This window comes from Scyliorhinus canicula, unplaced genomic scaffold, assembly GCF_902713615.1.
Source record: "Scyliorhinus canicula unplaced genomic scaffold, sScyCan1.1, whole genome shotgun sequence".
NCBI classification, from domain to species: Eukaryota; Metazoa; Chordata; class Chondrichthyes; order Carcharhiniformes; family Scyliorhinidae; genus Scyliorhinus; species Scyliorhinus canicula.
Genome location: NW_024055727.1, coordinates 252,882 through 271,970, shown reverse-complemented (window position 1 = coordinate 271,970; position 19,089 = coordinate 252,882). Strand labels below are relative to the sequence as shown.

At 48.4% G+C, this 19,089-nt stretch overlaps 1 protein-coding gene across 7 annotated transcripts in view; it reads left to right on the top strand.

Annotated features, from left to right (window-relative positions):
- LOC119960717 (Fc receptor-like protein 5) overlaps positions 1 to 19,089 on the top strand; it is a 177,500-nt gene that overhangs the window by 64,736 nt on the left and 93,675 nt on the right. For 5 of the 7 annotated variants that reach the window (XM_038788336.1, XM_038788335.1, XM_038788337.1 and 2 more), the window contains 2 exons: positions 2,038 to 2,304; positions 10,204 to 10,491. In XM_038788336.1, coding sequence (XP_038644264.1) covers positions 2,038 to 2,304; positions 10,204 to 10,491 — 555 coding nt within the window. Of the gene's footprint in view, positions 1 to 2,037; positions 2,305 to 10,203; positions 10,492 to 17,180; positions 17,303 to 19,089 lie in introns of all 7 variants that reach the window. The other 2 variants (XR_005459503.1, XR_005459502.1) reach the window with 1 other exon arrangement.

Here is a 19,089-nt window from a genome sequence, read left to right as displayed (position 1 = left end):
CACCCTATACCCGTAACCCAACAAACCCCCCCCCCCCTAACCTTACTTTTTTTAGGACACTACGGGCAATTTATCATGGCCAATCCACCTAACCCGCACATCTTTGGACTGTGGGAGGAAACAGGAGCACCCGGAGGAAACCCACGCACACACGGGGAGGACGTGCAGACTCCGCACAGACAGTGACCCAGCTGGGAACTGAACCTGGGACCCTGGAGCTGTGAAGCATTTATGCTAACCACCATGCTACCGTGCTGCCCTGTGGGTAATCCCAGGTTAAAGACGTGGGAATTGTCTCAAGCCAGGACAGTTGGTGGGATTTTGCAAGCCCAGGCCAGATGGTGGGGGGTGGATGTAATGCGACATGAATCCAAGATCCCTGTTCAGGCCGCACTCATGCGTGCGGAACTTAGCTTTCAGTTTTTGCTCAGCAATTCTGCGTTGTCGCGTGTCCTGAAGACCGCCTTGGAGAACGCTTACCCGGAGATCAGAGGCTGAATGCCCTTGACTGCTGAAGTTTTCCCCAACTGGAAGGGAACATTCCTGCCTGGTGATTGTCGCACGATGCCCTTTAATTCGTTGTCGCAGTGTCTGCATGGTCTCACCAATGTACCACACTTCAGGACATCCTTTCCTGAAGCGTATGAGGTAGACTACGTTGATCGAGTCGCACGAATATGTACCGCGTACCTGCTGGGTGATGGGAAAAAAGGAGGAAGGGTTGGAAGAAAGAAACTGGGAAAGTGCAAATGGGGGTCAACACTGCAGTCCATTGTCTATACCAAGGAGGCTAAATGGCGAGTTGCTTCATTGTTTAACACACAGTTCGCCCAAAGAGGCGGATGAGGAAGAATGCCTTGGATGCTCGCTGCGGTTTCCCCTTCGTCTTATGAAATATGCAACCTTCTAAACACCCGTTTGAAGACATTACCTCTGATGATTGAATGTAGCTAGTCGGCTTTGTCGTTTGCTACAGAATCGGCGTTGGCCGTCAGACATCATTCTGGGAATTTCCCCAATTGTCTCCCCTCATTGCAAAGGGCTGAATTGCCTGATCCACAGCAGTTTATCGACAATATTCCCCTCCTTTGAACAGAGGGATTGTCCGTCACCCTTTAGTGAGCACCATGGCTGATCTGGAGCTGTACCTTAGGTGAATCGCACATTGGAAAGTGCCAGTTGATACTGCGCCCCAATATGCCATCAACACCATGGTGCTCACCATTGACAGGACACTGATCTGCGCTAACCATGACAATACTGTGGCTAAAAGAGCAGATCAGAGCTCAGGAATCGGAAGGGGGCATGTGGGGGGTGATTAACTCGCCTCCTGACTCCGCAAAACGATCCACAAGTCAAACGTCGGCCATGCAATGGAATAATACTGTCCACTTGCCTGCATGAGAGCAGCTTCAATGACACTGAAGCGCTCCAGCAACCAGGACAAAGCAGCCCCGCTCGATTACTCCCCCCTCCCTCCCCGCTCCCCGCTTCCACAACCCTTCAAACCCTCCACTATCGACGCAGCCGTGTGTACCATCTGCAAGATGCAGGAACTCACTAAGGCTCCTTAGTCAGTAGTTTCAAAACCCCCACGATCACCACCATCTAGAAGGACAAGCCGTCCTATATGGTCAAACCCGACCACCAGGATGTTCCCCTTCAAGTCATTCCCACCCTGACATGGAAATATATCAACATCCTGGAACGACCTCACTAACAGCACAGTGGGAGGACCTACAACCCCTACACAGGTTAAAGAAGGCAGCTGACCACAAACTTCTCAAGGGGAGTTAGGGATGGACAATAAATGTTGCCCCAAATAGTGACGTCCATTTCACATTAACGGATAAAAAGTACATTTCAAACACAGCGATCAAATGAAATGACCAATACCGACCGTTTTTCACAGTCTCTAAATGCATTCCTGCAGAAGAACCCCCTCCCACTCTTCGGAACACAGCAACATCTGTAATGCACCAATTTTGGGATACCGAGCGATCCTGAACAGTGACCTCCTTTCCTCTTCCATTTCAGATCTTCCAGTGAGGCTGTCTGTAAACCCTGACAGGCCAAAGGATGGTGACAATATAACGCTGAGCTGTGAGTGCATCGACTCAGATGCCTGTGGGAGCGGAGAATATTCATTCTACAGAAACAACAGCCTTGTGAATTCTGATTCGGTCAGTCACAATGTGTATCTCATCCGACAGGCCACCGTGATGGATTCTGGATGGTACCATTGTAGCGTTCTGAGCAACAGTTTAACACACACGGCCAAAAGTGTGGAAATGACTGTGAGGAGTGAGTACAAAATACATCTGTTGGTGTTTGGCCAATAGTTAAACAAATATATCTTTACCTGCGGCCAGGGCAAAGAGATATGAGTGCTTCGCACCCAGGACCCGATAGTGCACGCGATAAGAAATTGGTTGGCTCGCTGGCTCACTGCTTAGCACTGCTGCATCACAGTGACAGAGACCAGGGTTCAATTGCGAGCTTGGGTGACTGTCTGTGTACAGTTCGCAAAAAGAACAAAGCAAATTACAGCACAGGAACAGGACCTTCGGCCCTCCAAGCCTATGCCAATCCAGATCCTTTATCTAAACCTGTTGCCCATTTTCCAAGGATCTACTTCCTTCTGTTCCCCGCCCGTTCATATATCTGTCTAGATGCATCTTAAATGATGCTATCGTGCCCGCCTCTACCACCTCCGCTGGCAAAGCGTTCCAGGCACCCACCGCCCTCTGCGTAAAAAACTTTCCACGCACATCTCCCTTAAACTTTCCCCCTCTCACCTTGAAACCGTGACCCTTTGTAACTGACACCCCCACTCTTGGAAAAAGCTTGTTGCTATCCACCCTGTCCATACCGCTCATAATTTTGTAGACCTCAATCAGATCCCCCCTCAACCTCCGTCTTTCCAATGAAAACAATCCACATCTACTCAACCTTTCTTCATAGCTAGCACCCTCCATACCAGGCAACATCCTGGTGAACCTCCTCTGCACCCTCTCTAAAGCATCCACATCCTTCTGGTAATGTTGTGACCAGAACTGCACGCAGTGTTCCAAATGTGGCCTAACCAAAGTCCTATACAACTGTAACATGACCTGCCGACTCTTGTACTCAGTACCCCGTCCGATGAAGGCAAGCATGCTGTATGCCTTCTTGACCACTCTATCAACCTGCGTTGCCACCTTCAGGGTACAATGGACCTGAACTCCTAGATCTCTCTGTACATCAATTTTCCCCAGGACCCTTCCATTGACCATATAGTCCACACTTGAATTTGATCTTCCAAAATGCATCACATCGCATTTGCCTGGATTGAACTCCATCTGCCATTTCTCTGCCCAACTCTCCAATCTATCAATATTTTGTTGTATTCTCTGACAGTCCTCCTCGCTATCTTCCTTTGTCTGTATAGGTCTCATCCCACAGTCCAAAGATGTGTTGGTTTGGTCGTAGCCTCATAAATTGACCCTTAGTGCCCATTGATGTGCAGGTTAAAGGGGGTTACAAGGATAAGGTATGATGTGGAGATGCCGGCGTTGGACTGGGGTGAGCACAGTAAGAACTCTGACAACACCAGGTTAAAGACTGCTCCTTCACCTGAGGAAGGAGCAGTGCTCCGAATGCTGGTGTTTCAAACATAAGAACAGAAGAAAGAGGAGCAGGAGTCGGCCATCTGGCCCCTTGAGCCTGCTCCGCCATTCAATGAGATCATGGCTGATCTCTTGTGGACTCAGCTCCACTTTCCGGCCCGAACACCATAACCCTTAATCCCTTTATTCTTCAAAAAACTATCTATCTTTACCTTAAAAACATGTAATGAAGGAGCCTCAACTGCTTCACTGGGCAAGGAATTCCATAGATTCACAACCCTTTGGGTGAAGAAGTTCCTCCTAAACTCAGTCCTAAATCTACTTCCCCTTATTTTGAGGCTATGTCCAGTCGGGATGGGGAGGGGGGGAGAATTTGGGGGAAGGTTTTCAGGGAACTTTCTGAGGATGTCCATATGGTGTGCGGGGTACTCCAAGAGTGTGCCGATTTCGGGGGGGGGGGGGAGCACCACGAAAGCGGTGCCCTTGATTCCGTCTGAAACATTGATTCCCCTGGCCGATTGCTTAACGTGATTTTGGCATCGGCGGCTGGAAAATCCCACCCTACATGTTCATGGATTCCCACGACAGAGAAACTGGCACCGGAACCTGGACCAATGCCAGAAATGGATTCAGTGACCTTTGAGGGGTGGCACAGCTCCAGGGTCCCAGGTTCCATTCCCCGCTGGGGTACTGTCTGTGTGGAGTCTGCACGTTCTCCCCGTGTCAGCGTGGGCTTCCTCCGGGAGCCCCGGTTTCCTCCCACAATTCCCGAAAGATGTGCTGTGAGGTGAATTGGACATTCTGAATTCTGCCTCTGTGTACCCGAACAGTGGCCGGAATATGGTGACTAGGGACTTTTCACAGTAACTTCATTGCAGCATAATGTCAGCCAACTTGTGACAGTAAAGCTTTTTGATTTCATTCTGTAGCACCCACACCACGTGGAACAGAATCGATTCCAATGAGGAAACGTGTGGGACTCGCAGGGTCCGTGATTGACACTCGGAAGGCTGGTATTTCCACATTACAATCCCCACACACTCATCCCAGCCACAAGGTGGCGCTGGTTAGCCTACAGCATGCACATGCCGCTTGGCGGGGACCAGAGGTCACCTACAAGGGTTGTCTGGAGGTTCATCCACACGACCGGTGGCCGTACGTTCACAATGGGCAGTCAGCAACGTGATTGCCTGGCAGGACATGGCAATGGTGTGTTCTGTGCCCATCCAGCCCGAAAAAGGGCAGCACCGTGGCATTGTGGATAGCACAATTGCTTCACAGCTCCAGGGTCCCAGGTTCGATTCCGGCTGGGTCACTGTCTGTGCGGAGTCTGCACATCCTCCCCGTGTGTGCGTGGGTTTCCTCCGGGTGCTCCGGTTTCCTCCCACAGTCCAAAGATGTGCGGGTTAGGTGGATTGGCCATGCTAAATTGTCCCTTAGTGACCAAAATTGCCCTTAGTGTTGGGTGTGGGTTACTGGGTTGTGGGGATATGGTGGAGGTGTTGACCTCGGGTAGGGAGCTCTTTCCAAGAGCCGGTGCAGACTCGATGGGCCGAGTGGCCTCCTTCTGCACATGATAATATCTATGATAAAACACAGCCAACCTCCTGGTCACCAGCCACCACTCCACCCCGGCCCTATCAGGAGACGCCCCGGCCAGTGGGTTTAAGTACCGACAGACAAGTTTTTAGCTTATCGTATGTATTTAGACTGCTCTGGCGTGTGACAAATGAGCTTTATCCGAGTTTAGAGTCAGCCAGTTCTCGGGTCGAGTTGACCTTGGCAGCTTGTATTTGTACCTTAGCTTATGTGAAGTCAGTTTAAATTTAATTGTACCAAGAAAACTTGACATGTTTTCCCACCATGCCATTATTTGCTTCGCACAATACCACACAGATTACTGAGGGAAGCGAGGGTCGAAATAGCTGGGGCCTTAACAGATATCTTTGCAGCATCCTTGAGCATGGGTGAGGTCCGGGAGGACTGGAGAATTGCTAATGTTGTCCCTTTGTTTAAGAAGGGTAGCGGGGATAACCCAGGGAATTATAGACCTGTGAGCTTGACGTCAGTGGCAGGCAAACTGTTGGAGAAGATACTGAGGGATAGGATCTATTCACATCTGAAAGAAAATAGACTTCTCAGTGATAGGCAGCATGGTTTTGTGCAGGGAAGGTCATGTCTTACAAACCTAATAGAATTCTTTGAGGAAGTGACAAAGTTAATTGATGAGGGAAGGGCTGTAGATGTCAGATATATGGACTTCAGTAAGGCGTTTGATAGCGTTTCCCATGGCAAGTTGACGGAAAACGTGAAGTCGTATGGGGTTCAGGGTGTACTAGCTAGATGGATAAAGAACTGGCTGGGCAACAGGAGACAGAGAGTAGTGGTGGAAGGGAGTGTCTCCAAATGGAGAAGGGTGACTAGTGGTGTTCTACAGGGATCCGTGCTCGGACCACTGTTGTTTGTGATATACATAAATAATCTGGACGAAGGTATAAGTGGTCTGATGAGCAAGTTTGCAGATGATACTAAGATTGGTGGAGTTGCAGAAAGCGAGGCAGACTGTCAGAGAATACAGCAAAATATAGATAGATTGGAGAGTTGGGCAGAGAAATGGCAGATGGATTTCAATCCAGGCAAATGCGAGGTGATGCATTTTGGAAGATCTAACTCAAGAGCAGACTATACGGTCAATGGAAGAGTCCTGGGGAAAATTGATGTACAGAGAGATCTGGGAGTTCAGGTCCATTGTACCCTGAAGGTGGCAACGGAGGTCAATTGAGTGGTCAAGAAGGCATACAGCATGCTTGCCTTCATCGGACGGGGTATTGAGTACAAGAGTCAGCAGGTCATGTTACTGTTGTATCGGACTTTGGTTAGGCCACACTTGGAATACTGCGTGCAGTTCTGGTCGCCACATTACCAGAAGGATGTGGATGCTTTAGAGAGGGTGCAGAGGAGGTTCACCAGGATGTTGCCTGGTATGGAGGGTGCTAGCTATGAAGAAAGGTTGAGTAGATTAGGATTGTTTTCGTTGGAAAGACGGAGGTTGAGAGGGGACCTGATTAAGGTCTACAAAATTATGGGAGGTATGGACAGGGTGGATAGCAACAAGCTTTTTCCAAGTCAGTTACAAGGGGTCATGATTTCAAGATGAGAGGGGGAAAGTTTAAGGGAGATGTGCGTGGGAAGTTTTTTACGCAGAGGGTGGTGGGTCCCTGGAACGCTTTACCAGCAGAGGTGGTAGAGGCGGGCATGATAGCATCATTTAAGATGCATCTGGACAGATATATGAACGGGTGGGAACAGAGGGAAGTAGACCTTGGAAAATAGGCGACAGGTTTAGATAAAGGATTTGGATCGGCGCAGGCTGGGAGGGCCAAAGAGCCTGTTGCTATATTGTTATTTCTTCATTGTGCGCACTGTAAGGAATCTACGGAATGCTGCACCAGGCTTGAAGGGCCGAATGACCAATTCTGCCCCTACTGCCTCTTTCTATCAGTTTATATAACAGAAATTAGGTGGATTGGCCATGCTAAATTGCCCCTTAATTGGAAAAAATAATTGGGTACTCTAAATTTGGAAAACAAAATTAAAATAAAACAAATGAGGGCAGCACGGTAGCATAGTGGATAGCACAATTGCTTCACAGCTCCACGGTCCCAGGTTCGATTCCCGGCTTGGGTCACTGTCTGTGCGGAGTCTGCACGTCCTCCCCGTGTGTGCGTGGGTTTCCTCCGCATGCTCCCGTTTCCTCCCACAGTCCAAAGATGTGCAGGTTAGGTGGATTGGCCGTGCTAAATTGCCCTTAGTGTCCTAAATTGCCCTTAGTGTTGGGTAGGGTTACTGGGTTATGGGGATAGGGTGGAGGTGTGGACCTTGGGTAGGCTGCTCTTTCCAAGAGCCGGTGCAGACTCGATGGGACGAATGGCCTCCTTCTGCACTGTAAATTCTATGATAATCTAGACTATGTGACCCAAGGAGGCTGTTTCGGCATCCCATTGGATACACGGCTGATCCTCATCTCCCGGCTACATTTCTCCCACCCCCTGCCCCCATTCCTGACGAAGAACCCTCGAGATGAACAATCCCTCTATCCCGGCCACTGGTACAGCCAGCGATGGGACTCTCACAACCCTGTAGGGATGGACATCTGCAACGATACTCAACCCTTTGAGCAGACTGATTGCTGCTCAGCTCAGCCCAAAATGACCAACCCCATTATCCCGAGCACCGTTCCCCATGTTTTAGATTCCCTGGCCATGAGGGGAACATTCTCCTCATGCCGGTCCTATCAACCCATTTCAAAATCTTTCAGGCCCCAGAGAGATCATCACCAATTATTCCCAAATCCAGAGCACGCAATTCCAATTTGCTCAACTCCCGATATCAATTCGAAGGGACTTCATGATGGAATCCCTGAGAAACCTTCGGGCAAAAAAGAGGCCATTGCGCCCATCGAGTCTGCGCCTTTGAAAGAGCCCCTAGCCGTGGCTCACTCCCCTACCTTATCCCCAAAAACCCCATCTAACATGCATGGCCAATCTGCCTGACCTTCACATCTTTGGACTGTGGGAGTAAACCGGAGCACCCGGAGGAAACCTACGCACACACGGGGAGGACGTGCAGACTCCGCACAGACAGTGACCCGAGGTGGTATTGATCCCGGGACCCTGGCGCTGTGAGGTAGCAGTGCTAATCACTGTGAGGTAGCAGTGCTAATCACTGTGAGGTAGCAGTGCTAATCACAATGCCGCCATGCCCTCCGGCTGCCATTTGCTTTGTAACCTCCAGCACGGCGAATGGATTAGACAATCCAAACTATTTCAACCTGTGCCCCCCCCCCCCCCCCCGTGGTTAGTAATTAAAGGGGCTGGTTTAGCACACTGGGCTAATTCGCTGGCTTTGAAAGCAGGCCAGCAGCACGGTTATATTCCCGTACCAGCCTCCCCGAACAGGCACCGGAATGTGGCGACTAGGGGCATTTCACAGAAACTTCATTGAAGCCTACTCGTGACAATAAGCGATTTTCATTTTTTCATTTCAATTCATTGGCAACTAATATTTTATTATCTCGCACTGTAATCCCGGCTGCAGCTACCTCTATCAATCTGGCTCCTTTGACAATTACTACTATTAATGCATAACATTGATGAAAAGGCAGTAGCATCATTGCCAATTGTTTGTTAAAGGTTCGGACCTCTAACTCGGTGCGTATAAGGTGGCCAGCGATACAACGGACACCTTATTGTTCCTGATTCACAAGGAAAAGATTACGAGGACTTTAAACTTCAATGCACAAATTACCATATCCATAGTCCATCGTGTGAAACTAACTTTCTGTGTCAGAGCAGATCATTATGTCTCTCTCTATGAGAGAGTGCGGAGCCATAGAATAGAGGGAAAGCATAAGAACATGAGTGGAGAAAGTGATGGGGTGTGGAAGACACAATAAAGGAGGAGGAAGAGCTTGGAGAGAGAGAGAGAGAGTGAGAGAGAGAGGGAGAGACAGACAGAGAGATAGAAAGAGAGAGAAAGAGACAAAGACAGAGAGCCAACATGGCAAAGAGGGAAAGACAAAGAGATAGTGTGTGTGAGAGAATATGGGAGGAGACAGGGAGACAACATGCAAAAGGGAGTGACACAGAGATAGAGTGAGAGAGAAGAGGATATGGGAGGATATGGGATATGGGAGGATATGGAAGAGGGAGTGAGGGAAACAGAGAGTGATAGAGAGGAGGATATGGGAGGAGAGAGGGAGACAACATGGAAAAGGGAGGGAGAGAAACAGAGGGAGAGTGATAGAGAGGAGGATATGGGAGGAGAGAGGGAGACAACATGGAAGTGGGAGGAAGAGAAACAGAGGGAGAGCGATAGAGAGGAGGATATGGGAGGAGAGAGGGACACAACATGGAAGAGGGAGAGTGAGAAAATGAGGGAGTGAGACAGGAGGATAAGAGATGAGAGAAGGAGCGAGCGTGGAAAAGGGAAAGATATAGTGTGAGTGAAAATATGGAAACAGACTGAGAGAACATAAAGAGCGAGAGAAAAAGAGACAGAATAGAGGAAGAGAGGGAGTGAGAGAATTAATTATTAATGACTTAGCCATTGATCTTTTGAAGAACGAGGATATGTAGGAATCATCAAATGAAATGATAATCGCTTACTGTCACGAGTAGGCTTTAATGAAGTTACTGTGAAAAGCCCCTAGTTGCCACATTGCCTGTTCGGGGAGGCTGGTACGGGAATCGAACTGTGCTGCTGGCCTGCCTTGGTCTGCTTTAAAGCCAGCCATTTAGAACAGTGAGCTAAACCAATGTGGTTTTAATTTGCGAGGGTGAAAAATGTTGGACATCATCGCACTGGTTGAGGCTTATTAGGGAACGTTAAAGTCACTCCCAATGTTACACTATCGCCCACACGAAACACTGTTATAATGAAAATTTCTGTTTAAATAGGTGTCAAGTTAATTTTTCACAGGACTATTTTAAGACATCATGGGGAATATTCACATCTACCACCTGCCCACATTGTGGAGACCATGTTGCGATTATTCATTTTGAAACGTGCTTATTTGATTTTCACTGTTTTACAGTTCCAGTCAGCTGCCCAGACATGTTCTCAGTTTGGGGTAATTCAACCTTTGCTACTGGAGACAGGGCGACACTCGGATGCAAGTCCGAACGAGGAACGCCGCCCATACATTACCTGCTCAGCCGTGATGGCCAGATCATTGACAACAGGACAGTCACTAACGCCAGAAGAGGGGATTTCAACTTTACAGTGGTATCAGTGGCGGATGGAGGCCTGTACTCTTGTGGTGCTGACAATGGGTTTGGCCGTATGGACCAATGTGGAGAACCGATGCGACTCACAATAGCAGGTACGACTCAGCCAAAGAAGGCGGAAGGGAAGAGGTCAGAAAACATTTTAATGTTGCTACCTCAAACTGAATGGACTCATTTCGCTTCTGGAATTCCCATCAAACATAGAACATAGAACATTACAGCGCAGTACAGGCCCTTCGGCCAATGAATGTTGCTCCGACCTGTGAAACCCCTCTTAAGCCCATCTACACTATTCCCTTATCGTCCATATGTCTATCCAATGACCATTTGAATGCATTTAGTGTTGGCGATCCCACTACTGTGCAGGCAGGGCATTCCACGCCCTTACTACTCTCTGAGTAAAGAGCCTCCCTCTGACATCTGTCCTATATCTATCTCCCCTCAATTTAAAGCTATGTCCCCTCGTGCTGGACATCACCATCCGAGGAAAAAGGCTCTCACTGTCCACCCTTTCTAATCCTCTGATCATCTTGTATGGCTCAATTAAGTCACCTCTTAACCTTCTTCTTTCTAACGAAAACAGCCTCAAGTCCCTCAGCCTTCCCTCATAAGATCTTCCCTCCATACTAGGCAACATCCTGGTAAATCTCCTCTGCACCCTTTCCAATGCTTCCACATCCTTCCTGTAATGTGGCGACCAGAACTGCACGCAATACTCCAAATGCGGCCGCACCAGAGTTTTGAACAGCTGTAACATGACCTCATGGCTCCGAAACTCAATTCATGTACCAATAAAAGGTAACACACCGTACGCCTGCTTAACAACCCTCTGAACCTGGCTGGCAACTTTCAGGGATCTATGGACATGGACACCGAGATCTCTCTGCTCGTCCACACTACCAAGAATCTTACCATTAGCCCAGTACTCTGTCTTCCTGTTATTCCTTCCAAAATGAATCACCTCACACTTTTCTGCATTAAACTCCATTTGCTACCTCTCAGCCCAGCTCTGCAGCTTATCTATGTCCCTCTGTAACTTGTAACATTCTCCTGCACTGTCCACAACTCCACCGACTTTAGTGTCATCTGCAAATTTACTCACCCATCCTTCTACGCCCTCCTCCAGGTCATTTATAAAAATGACAAACAGCAGTGGCTCAAATGTTTCTAAGAAACATTCCGCCCTATTTGTCAGCACATATAGTCCGACATGTTATGCAGACTGATGGCACAGCGGTAACGTTGCTTCACCCGGGTTCGATACCTACCCTTGGGTGACGGTCTGTGTGGAGTATGGACTTTTTCCTGTGTCTGCATCGGCTTCATACGGGTGCTCCGGTTTCCTCCTACAGTCCAAAGATTAGATGGATTACTCCAGCTAACATTACTCCAAAGCGCCCAATGATCATCACGTGGATTGACCGTGCTAAAAATTCCACTAAGATTCCAAAGATGTGCAGGTTAGCTGGAATGATCACATTACATTTCCCCCGAGTGTCCAAAGATGTGCGGTTTCGATGGTTTGGTCTTGTTAAATTGTCCCACAATGTCCCGAGATATGCAAGTTAGGGGCAATGGCCATGTGGAATTGTCCCTTAGCGTCGAAATATGTACAGATTAGGTGGATTGGCCGTGTTAAATTGTCCCTTAGTGTCCAAAGATGTACAGGTTAGGGGATTGGCCGTGTTAAATTGTCCCTTAGTGTCTAAAGATGTACAGGTTAGGTGGATTGGCTGTGTTAAATTGTCCCTTAGTGTCCAAAGACGTACAGGTTAGGTGGATTGGCTGTGTAAAATTGTCCCTTAGTGTCCAAAGATGTACAGGTTAGGTGGATTGGCTATGTTAAATTGTCCCTTAGTGTCCAAAGATGTACAGGTTAGGTGGATTGGCCATGCTAAATTGTCCCTTAGTGTCCAAAGATGAACAGCTTAGGGGGATTGGCCGTGACTGAAGATATTTCTCACCTTCTGCCTTCACATCGACAGCTGGGCTGTGAACAGCGTTGCTGATGTTGTTGTAAACACTGCAGCTGTAACTGCCATCCATATCTTCATGGAAATTGTAGAGTCGGTGAGTGACCTTCCTGCTGGGTGAGATTTCTTTGTAGATCTCCATCTCTCCCCTGTACCAGGTGAACTCTATTGGACTTTAGTGACGGTGCATCTCAAGGTCAGGTTGCCATGTGAATGTGTGGATAGCAACAAGCTTTTTCCAAGAGTGGGGGTGTCAGTTACAAGGGGTCATAATTTCAAGGTGAGAGGGAGATGTGCGTGGAAAGTTTTTTACGCAGAGGGTGGTGGGTGCCTGGAACGCTTTGCCAGCGGAGGTGGTAGAGGCGGGCAAGATAGCATCATTTAAGAGGCATCTAGACAGATATATGAATGGGCGGGATCAGAGGGATGTAGACCTTGGAAAATAGGAGACAGGTTTAGATAAAGGATCTGGATCGGCGCAGGCTGGGAGGGCCGAAGGGCCTGTTCCTGTGCTGTAATTTTCTTTGTTCTTTGTTCTTTGTGTGAACTGGACACAGACAGTCACCCAAGCTCGGAATTGAACCCTGGTCTCTGTCACTGTGATGCAGTGAGCTAGCGAGCCGAGAAACAAGATATTTTCATCTTGGGGTTAAATACAAAACAAATGATAGTTGAGGGAAGGGCAGGACTGGCAACTGAATATCCCAGAGTACAGATGCTTCAGGAGGGATAGACAGGGAGGTAGAAGGGGTGGAGGAGTCGCATTACTGGCCAGAGATGATATCACAGCTGTGATTAAGGAGGGCACGACGGAGGATTCGAGCACTGAGGCAATATGGGTGGAGCTAAGAAATACGAAGGGTGCAGTAACATTGTTGGGACTTTACTATAGGCCTCCCAAAAGTGAGCGTGAAGTAGAGGTACAAATATGTAGACAGATTATACAACAATGTCGGAGCAATAGGGTGGTTGTGATGGGAGATTTGAACTTCCCCAACATTGAATGGGACTCATGTAGTTTTGGAGGCGTAGATGGAGCAGAGTTTGTAAGGAGCATCCAGGAGAGTCTTTTTAGAGCAGTACGTAAATGGTCCAACTCGGGAAGAGGCCATACTGGACCTGGTATTGGGGAATGATCCCGGCCAGATAATCCCAGGTTAAAGGGGTGTGAATTGTCTCAAACCAGGACAGTTGGTAGGATTTTGCAAGTCCAGGCCAGATGGTGGGGGTTGGATGTAATGCGACATGAATCCAAGATCCCTGTTGAGGCCGCACTCATGCGTGCGGAACTTAGCTATAAGTTTTTGCTCGGCAATTCTGCGTTGTCGCGTGTCCTGAAGACCACCTTGGAGAACGCTTACCCGGAGATCAGAGGCTGAATGCCCTTGACTGCTGAAGTGTTCCCCGACTGGAAGGGAACATTCCTGCCTGGTGATTGTCGCACGATGCCCGTTCATTCGTTGTCGCAGTGTCTGCATGGTCTCGCCAATGTACCACGCTTCAGGACATCCTTTCCTGCAGCGTATGAGATAGGCTACGTTGGTCGAGTCGCACGAGTATGTGCCGCGTACCTGGTGGGTGGTGTTGCCACGTGTAATGGTGGTATCCAAGTCGATGATCTGGCACGTCTTGCACAGATTGCCCTTGCAGGGTTGTGTGGTGTCGTGGTCACTGTTCTGAATGCTGGGTAGTTTGCTGCAAACAATGGTTTGTTTGAGGTTGCGCGGTTGTTTGAAGGTCAATCCCCGCAAAGGCACACGAACTGTATGGGTCGGATGACGCCTGAAATCTCCAGGCGGTCGAGCTCAGTGACGACTTGGGCTGCAGTGCATGTGGAAGCAGGCGTGCACGGAATTAACGCGGCTGTGCAGATGTATCCACGCTGACCTTCACTGTGATTCCCCGGGCTGGTCCTCAGGCACTTTTGGAAAACCTTCGGCAACTTCGCTTGTGCGGTGTCCGGCCCTTCCGGAACATTTGGCAAACCGTCCGCCAGTCGATCCAGAGCCGCTTCAGCCAATCTTGATCCAATTTACTGGGGTCAAAACCTGGCACAGCCACTACTGGTGAACATGCACAAGGGATGGGAATCAGTGAGATGCTGACTATTATTTTGGCCTCTCTGTTTCGGGTGTAACGGCCCCAGGGTGGGGGGGGGGGGGGACAGGAATCATCGGACCCGGAAGGCGGTGTTCTGCCGGGGTCTGACTGACCAGACTGAGGATATCCTTACCTCCGACCCCTGTATGCCTTGTTATGTGCTGTCTAGGGAGAAGCCGATTTTAATCGCCCTTTTCAGGTACGTTTGGCGAATATCATAGATATTATCATAGAATTTACAGTGCAAAAGGAGGCCATTCGGCCCATCGAGTCTGCACCAGCCCTTGGAAAGAGCACCCTACCCCACCCTATCCTCATAACCCAGTAACCCCACCCAACACTAAGGGCAATTTTGGACACTAAGGGCAATTTATCATGGCCAATCCACCTTAACCTGCACATCTTTGGACTGTGGGAGGAAACCGGAGCACCCGGAGGAAACCCACGCACACACGGGGAGGATGTACAGACTCCGCACAGACAGTGACCCAAGCTGGATTCGAACCTGGGACCCTGGAGCTGTGAAGCGATTGTGCTATCCACAATGCTACCGTGCTGCCCTCTGTTTCCTCTGCGTCTCCGTGTTTTGCATCCCGCATTCCAGGCGGTCTTGCAACGTCTCAGACAGTGAGGTCCCAAATTCGCAGAACTCAGCCAGCTTCTGTAGGAGGGACCAACATTCCTTTAAGGACTCTCCCTGGGTCTGGGCAACAATATGGAGATGAAAATGCCAACCGATAACGGATGACCTGGGGTTTGAATGCTCACTCACTGAGCTGATCAAGTCTGCGAAGGACCATGTGTCCCTTGTGGTTGGGTCCAGGAGTCTCGTGCACACTCTGTACGTGGCTGCCCTGCCTGCCGGCTGCAGGATTCCTGTCTGAAGCTCATCCCAATGGTGGTATATGTACGGAATATAAATGCACTCACTCCACAATTGGCACAAATTGGCATCAAACGTCCCAACTTCCCGATGTATGGCATGTATACCGGTGATAAACATCCTCCTCAGGCCCATGAAAGGTGGGCCAAGCTCTGAGAAGATGGCGCCGGCTACAGCTCCAGTTTACCCTCGTCGCCAGTGTTGGATTTTGACAGACTGAACACAAGGAGGCGATGCTGGAGTAAGAACCAAACGTTTAAGTACAGAATTCAGCTATATACAGTCCCAGTCCCTAAAGGTATCCAGCCCAGACCCACATCTGGCTCTGAATATTCATAGACTTTACAGTGCAGAAGGAGGCCATTCGGCCCATCGAGTCTGCAGCGGCTCTTGGAAAGAGCACCCTAGCGAAGGTCAACACCTCCAACCTATCCCCATAACCCAGTAACCCCTTCCAACACTAAGGGCAATTTTGGACACTAAGGTCAATTTTGCTGGCCAATCCACCTAACCTGCACATCTTTGGACTGTGGGAGGAAACCAGAGCAACCGGAGGAAACCCACGCACACACGTGGATGATGTGCAGATCATGTCCCTTCTTAAGCGCAAGTCCTGCCCATTATCGCAGAAGCTCGAGCCCGTCCGAGGTCACGAGGAACCTCGCAGTCGACGCCCCGTGACGATGGGGAGGGTTATAACAGAGAGGATGTCGGAGATTGAAAGGAAGGTCACTCCCTCGCCAGTTCCCCATGACAGCAACGAACCGTTAGCACCAAGGGACTGTACAGGGGGTCCCTGGGTTCTACAATCCTCAGTATGGGAAGTCCCAGGGGAAGAGTATTTCACAGGTAAACAATGAAGGCATGAAGCAGCACAGACGCATGTGCAAAATAGTTGAATACCGATTGATATTTTTTTTTCGATCTTTTGAGCACCCAATTACTTTTTTTCCAGTCAAGGGGTAATCTAGTGTGTCCAATCCAACTACCATGCACGTCTTTGGGTTGTGGTGGTGAAACCAACTCAGGTGTGGGGAGAATGTGCAAACTCCACACAGAAAGTGACCCGGGGTCTGGGATTGAACATGTGTCCTGAGCGCCGTATGCAGCAGTGCCACCAGTGTCCCACCATGCCGCACCAATTGATAGATGAATTAATGAAACAGTGACACATCACTTTGATGATAATATCTTCAGCCACATTAATGATGCGAGGTTATCATTCCTCAGAAACACACTGGACTGTCATCTCTCCTCTATCTTGTTGTTATTGTTTTCCTTTTACACTGTTGCTGACCACTTTATGAAGAGGGGATAACACGGAGAGCGCAACAGCTTCACAGCTCCAGGGACCCAGGTCCCAGGTTCGATTCCCGGCTTGGGTCACTGTCTGCGCGGAGGTCTGCACATCCTCCCCGTGTGTGCGTGGGTTCCTCCGGGGTGCTCCGGTTTCCTCCCAACAGTTCAAAGATGGGCAGGTTAGGTGGATTGGCCATGCAAAATTGCCCTTAATGTCCAAAATTGCCCTCGGTGTTGGGTGGGGTTATTGGGTTATGGGGATTAGGGTGGAGGTGTTGACCTTGGGAGGCTGCTCTTTCCAAGAGCCGGTGCAGACTTGATGGGCAAATGGCATCCTTCTGTAAGTTCTATGAGAAACATAGTCTGAATAATGTCAGAATTGGTCTGTGTGTTAATTGACATCAAACGACAATACCACAACGGTGCCCTACCTGTGAGGAGGAAGATTACTTCGGATTACAGAGTAACTCAATGCCAGTTTTGCAGTTTTTAAGTTGATTATTCCCCATTGACCCTTTTATTTTTGCAGTTAATATTGCAGTTCCAGTTCAATCCTAATTCGTTTGATTATCGCCACATTGGTCGTGTTCGGAATCGTGATAATCCTGGTAATCGACTGCAACTTGATCAAGAGTAAGAAAGATTCTACAGGTATGCTTCATTTCTTTCTGGAAAGATTGACGAATTCACGTTGCAATTAGCAAACGAAGCACATGATGCTTTTCACACAGTAAACATTAGTCCTTCATTATTGAAAGCTATCACTTTTTACCAAGGACAGTACAGTCTAAAACAATCAAGTAATATTTCTCAGTCATTGTCAATGTAAGAGGGAGAACAAAGTGATGTTTGAGGCCAGAAAGTATCAGGAACGTCAAGACATTTTGGATTGCCATGAAATAAAATGCCATTAGCCGTCTCCTCCTCCAGATTTGTTAATTGGAAAGCATTTAAAGTATTTGAAGCAAAATATTGGAAAGATTTATAAGAGATAGGATGTATAATCATCTGGAAAGGAATAACTTGATTTGAGATAGTCAACATAGTTTTGTGAAGGGTAGGCCATGCCTCACCAATCTCATTGGTTCTTTAAGAAGGTGACCAAACAGATGGATGAGGTGTAAAGCAGTGTTGCACGTTTTACTGTGGTTGTAAAACGCGTTTATTGGAGTGTATTAACACGCCTCCGAGTTCGACGTGTGCTTAACACTACTAGGCTCTGTTCTATGTAATTATTTAGCTCTGGAGTCGCCAGTTGCCGTATAGGCAACGTCACAAGTATTCCAAGGTCAAGTTCAAAGTAATAAAGACGATACACCGATTAGTAAAGTTCAAACGATCAATATTTATTATACAGTTATAATAAATACCCATGCACACTAAGAGACTAAGCTATAACTAAACTTTAAGTGAACAGAATACTTATCTAACAGGAACAGGCAAGGTCAGAGAACGAGGCCTTCGTCCTGGTCTTGTACTGCAGCCTTCAGCAAGCGTTCTGGTACTGGGGGTCTAGTGGGCTTGGATCGCGTAGCGAGCGTTGAACTTACGGTTTCGGCGGCTGGTGCTCAACGGCTGGAGTCAGGATGCAAGATGTCAGTCAGAGCCGGAGCACGAGTTTAACAGACCGGGCTCTGTGGGGAATTTGCTTTTATACCCCTCTCTAATGTCCTTGCCCCCTTCTAGGCGGGCTCTACCTTTCGGTACCGATTGGAACGTTTCCAAACGGCTACCTTCGAAATCCTCCAATGCGGGGGCTTCCCTCGATGTTGGGGGGTGGTTTCGATATTCGTTACTCTGGTGCCATCCTGTCTGCTCCACCAATTAAGTGCTACATTGAGATGGAAATGTTGCCATTGTGTGTGCCTGGATCTGGGCTGACTCATCAGAATGTTAAGCGCTTTGCCATTAACACCTTTGGCTTGGAGATCTGCACCTGGCCAGAAAACTGGTTTGCTGCTTGCAAAATGCTAATTAGTTGAGAGCAGGCTGTCTGTTCTCACTAAACAGGCTTCCCCTGCTGTCTTCCATTTTAGTTTGGCTCAGTGTCCATTTTGCGTGGCCAGCATGGCTACATTCCCTCCTTGTGATCCTCACAATCATACTATTGTGAAGGATCACCTATGTACTTTGCCTTCCTTGTGTTCTGACCTCTTGCCAGTTCCTGTTCTACTCTATTCTTTAAACTATGGGAAGAAGAGAAAAAAATTTTTAACTAACATTTCTACTTGGCCCTATGTCAAAGGGACATGCATTACTACAACTGGGAACCTCTACCTATCACTATTAACCTTAACCTTAACTTAACATTTCATCACTCTAAAATCTTAACCATTCACACCACAACATCACACTTCCCAACTCGGCAGTCGAGTATGGAACAATATAATACATGGCTGAACCTTTTATTTACAGAGTGTTGTAATCAGTGAGGGGTT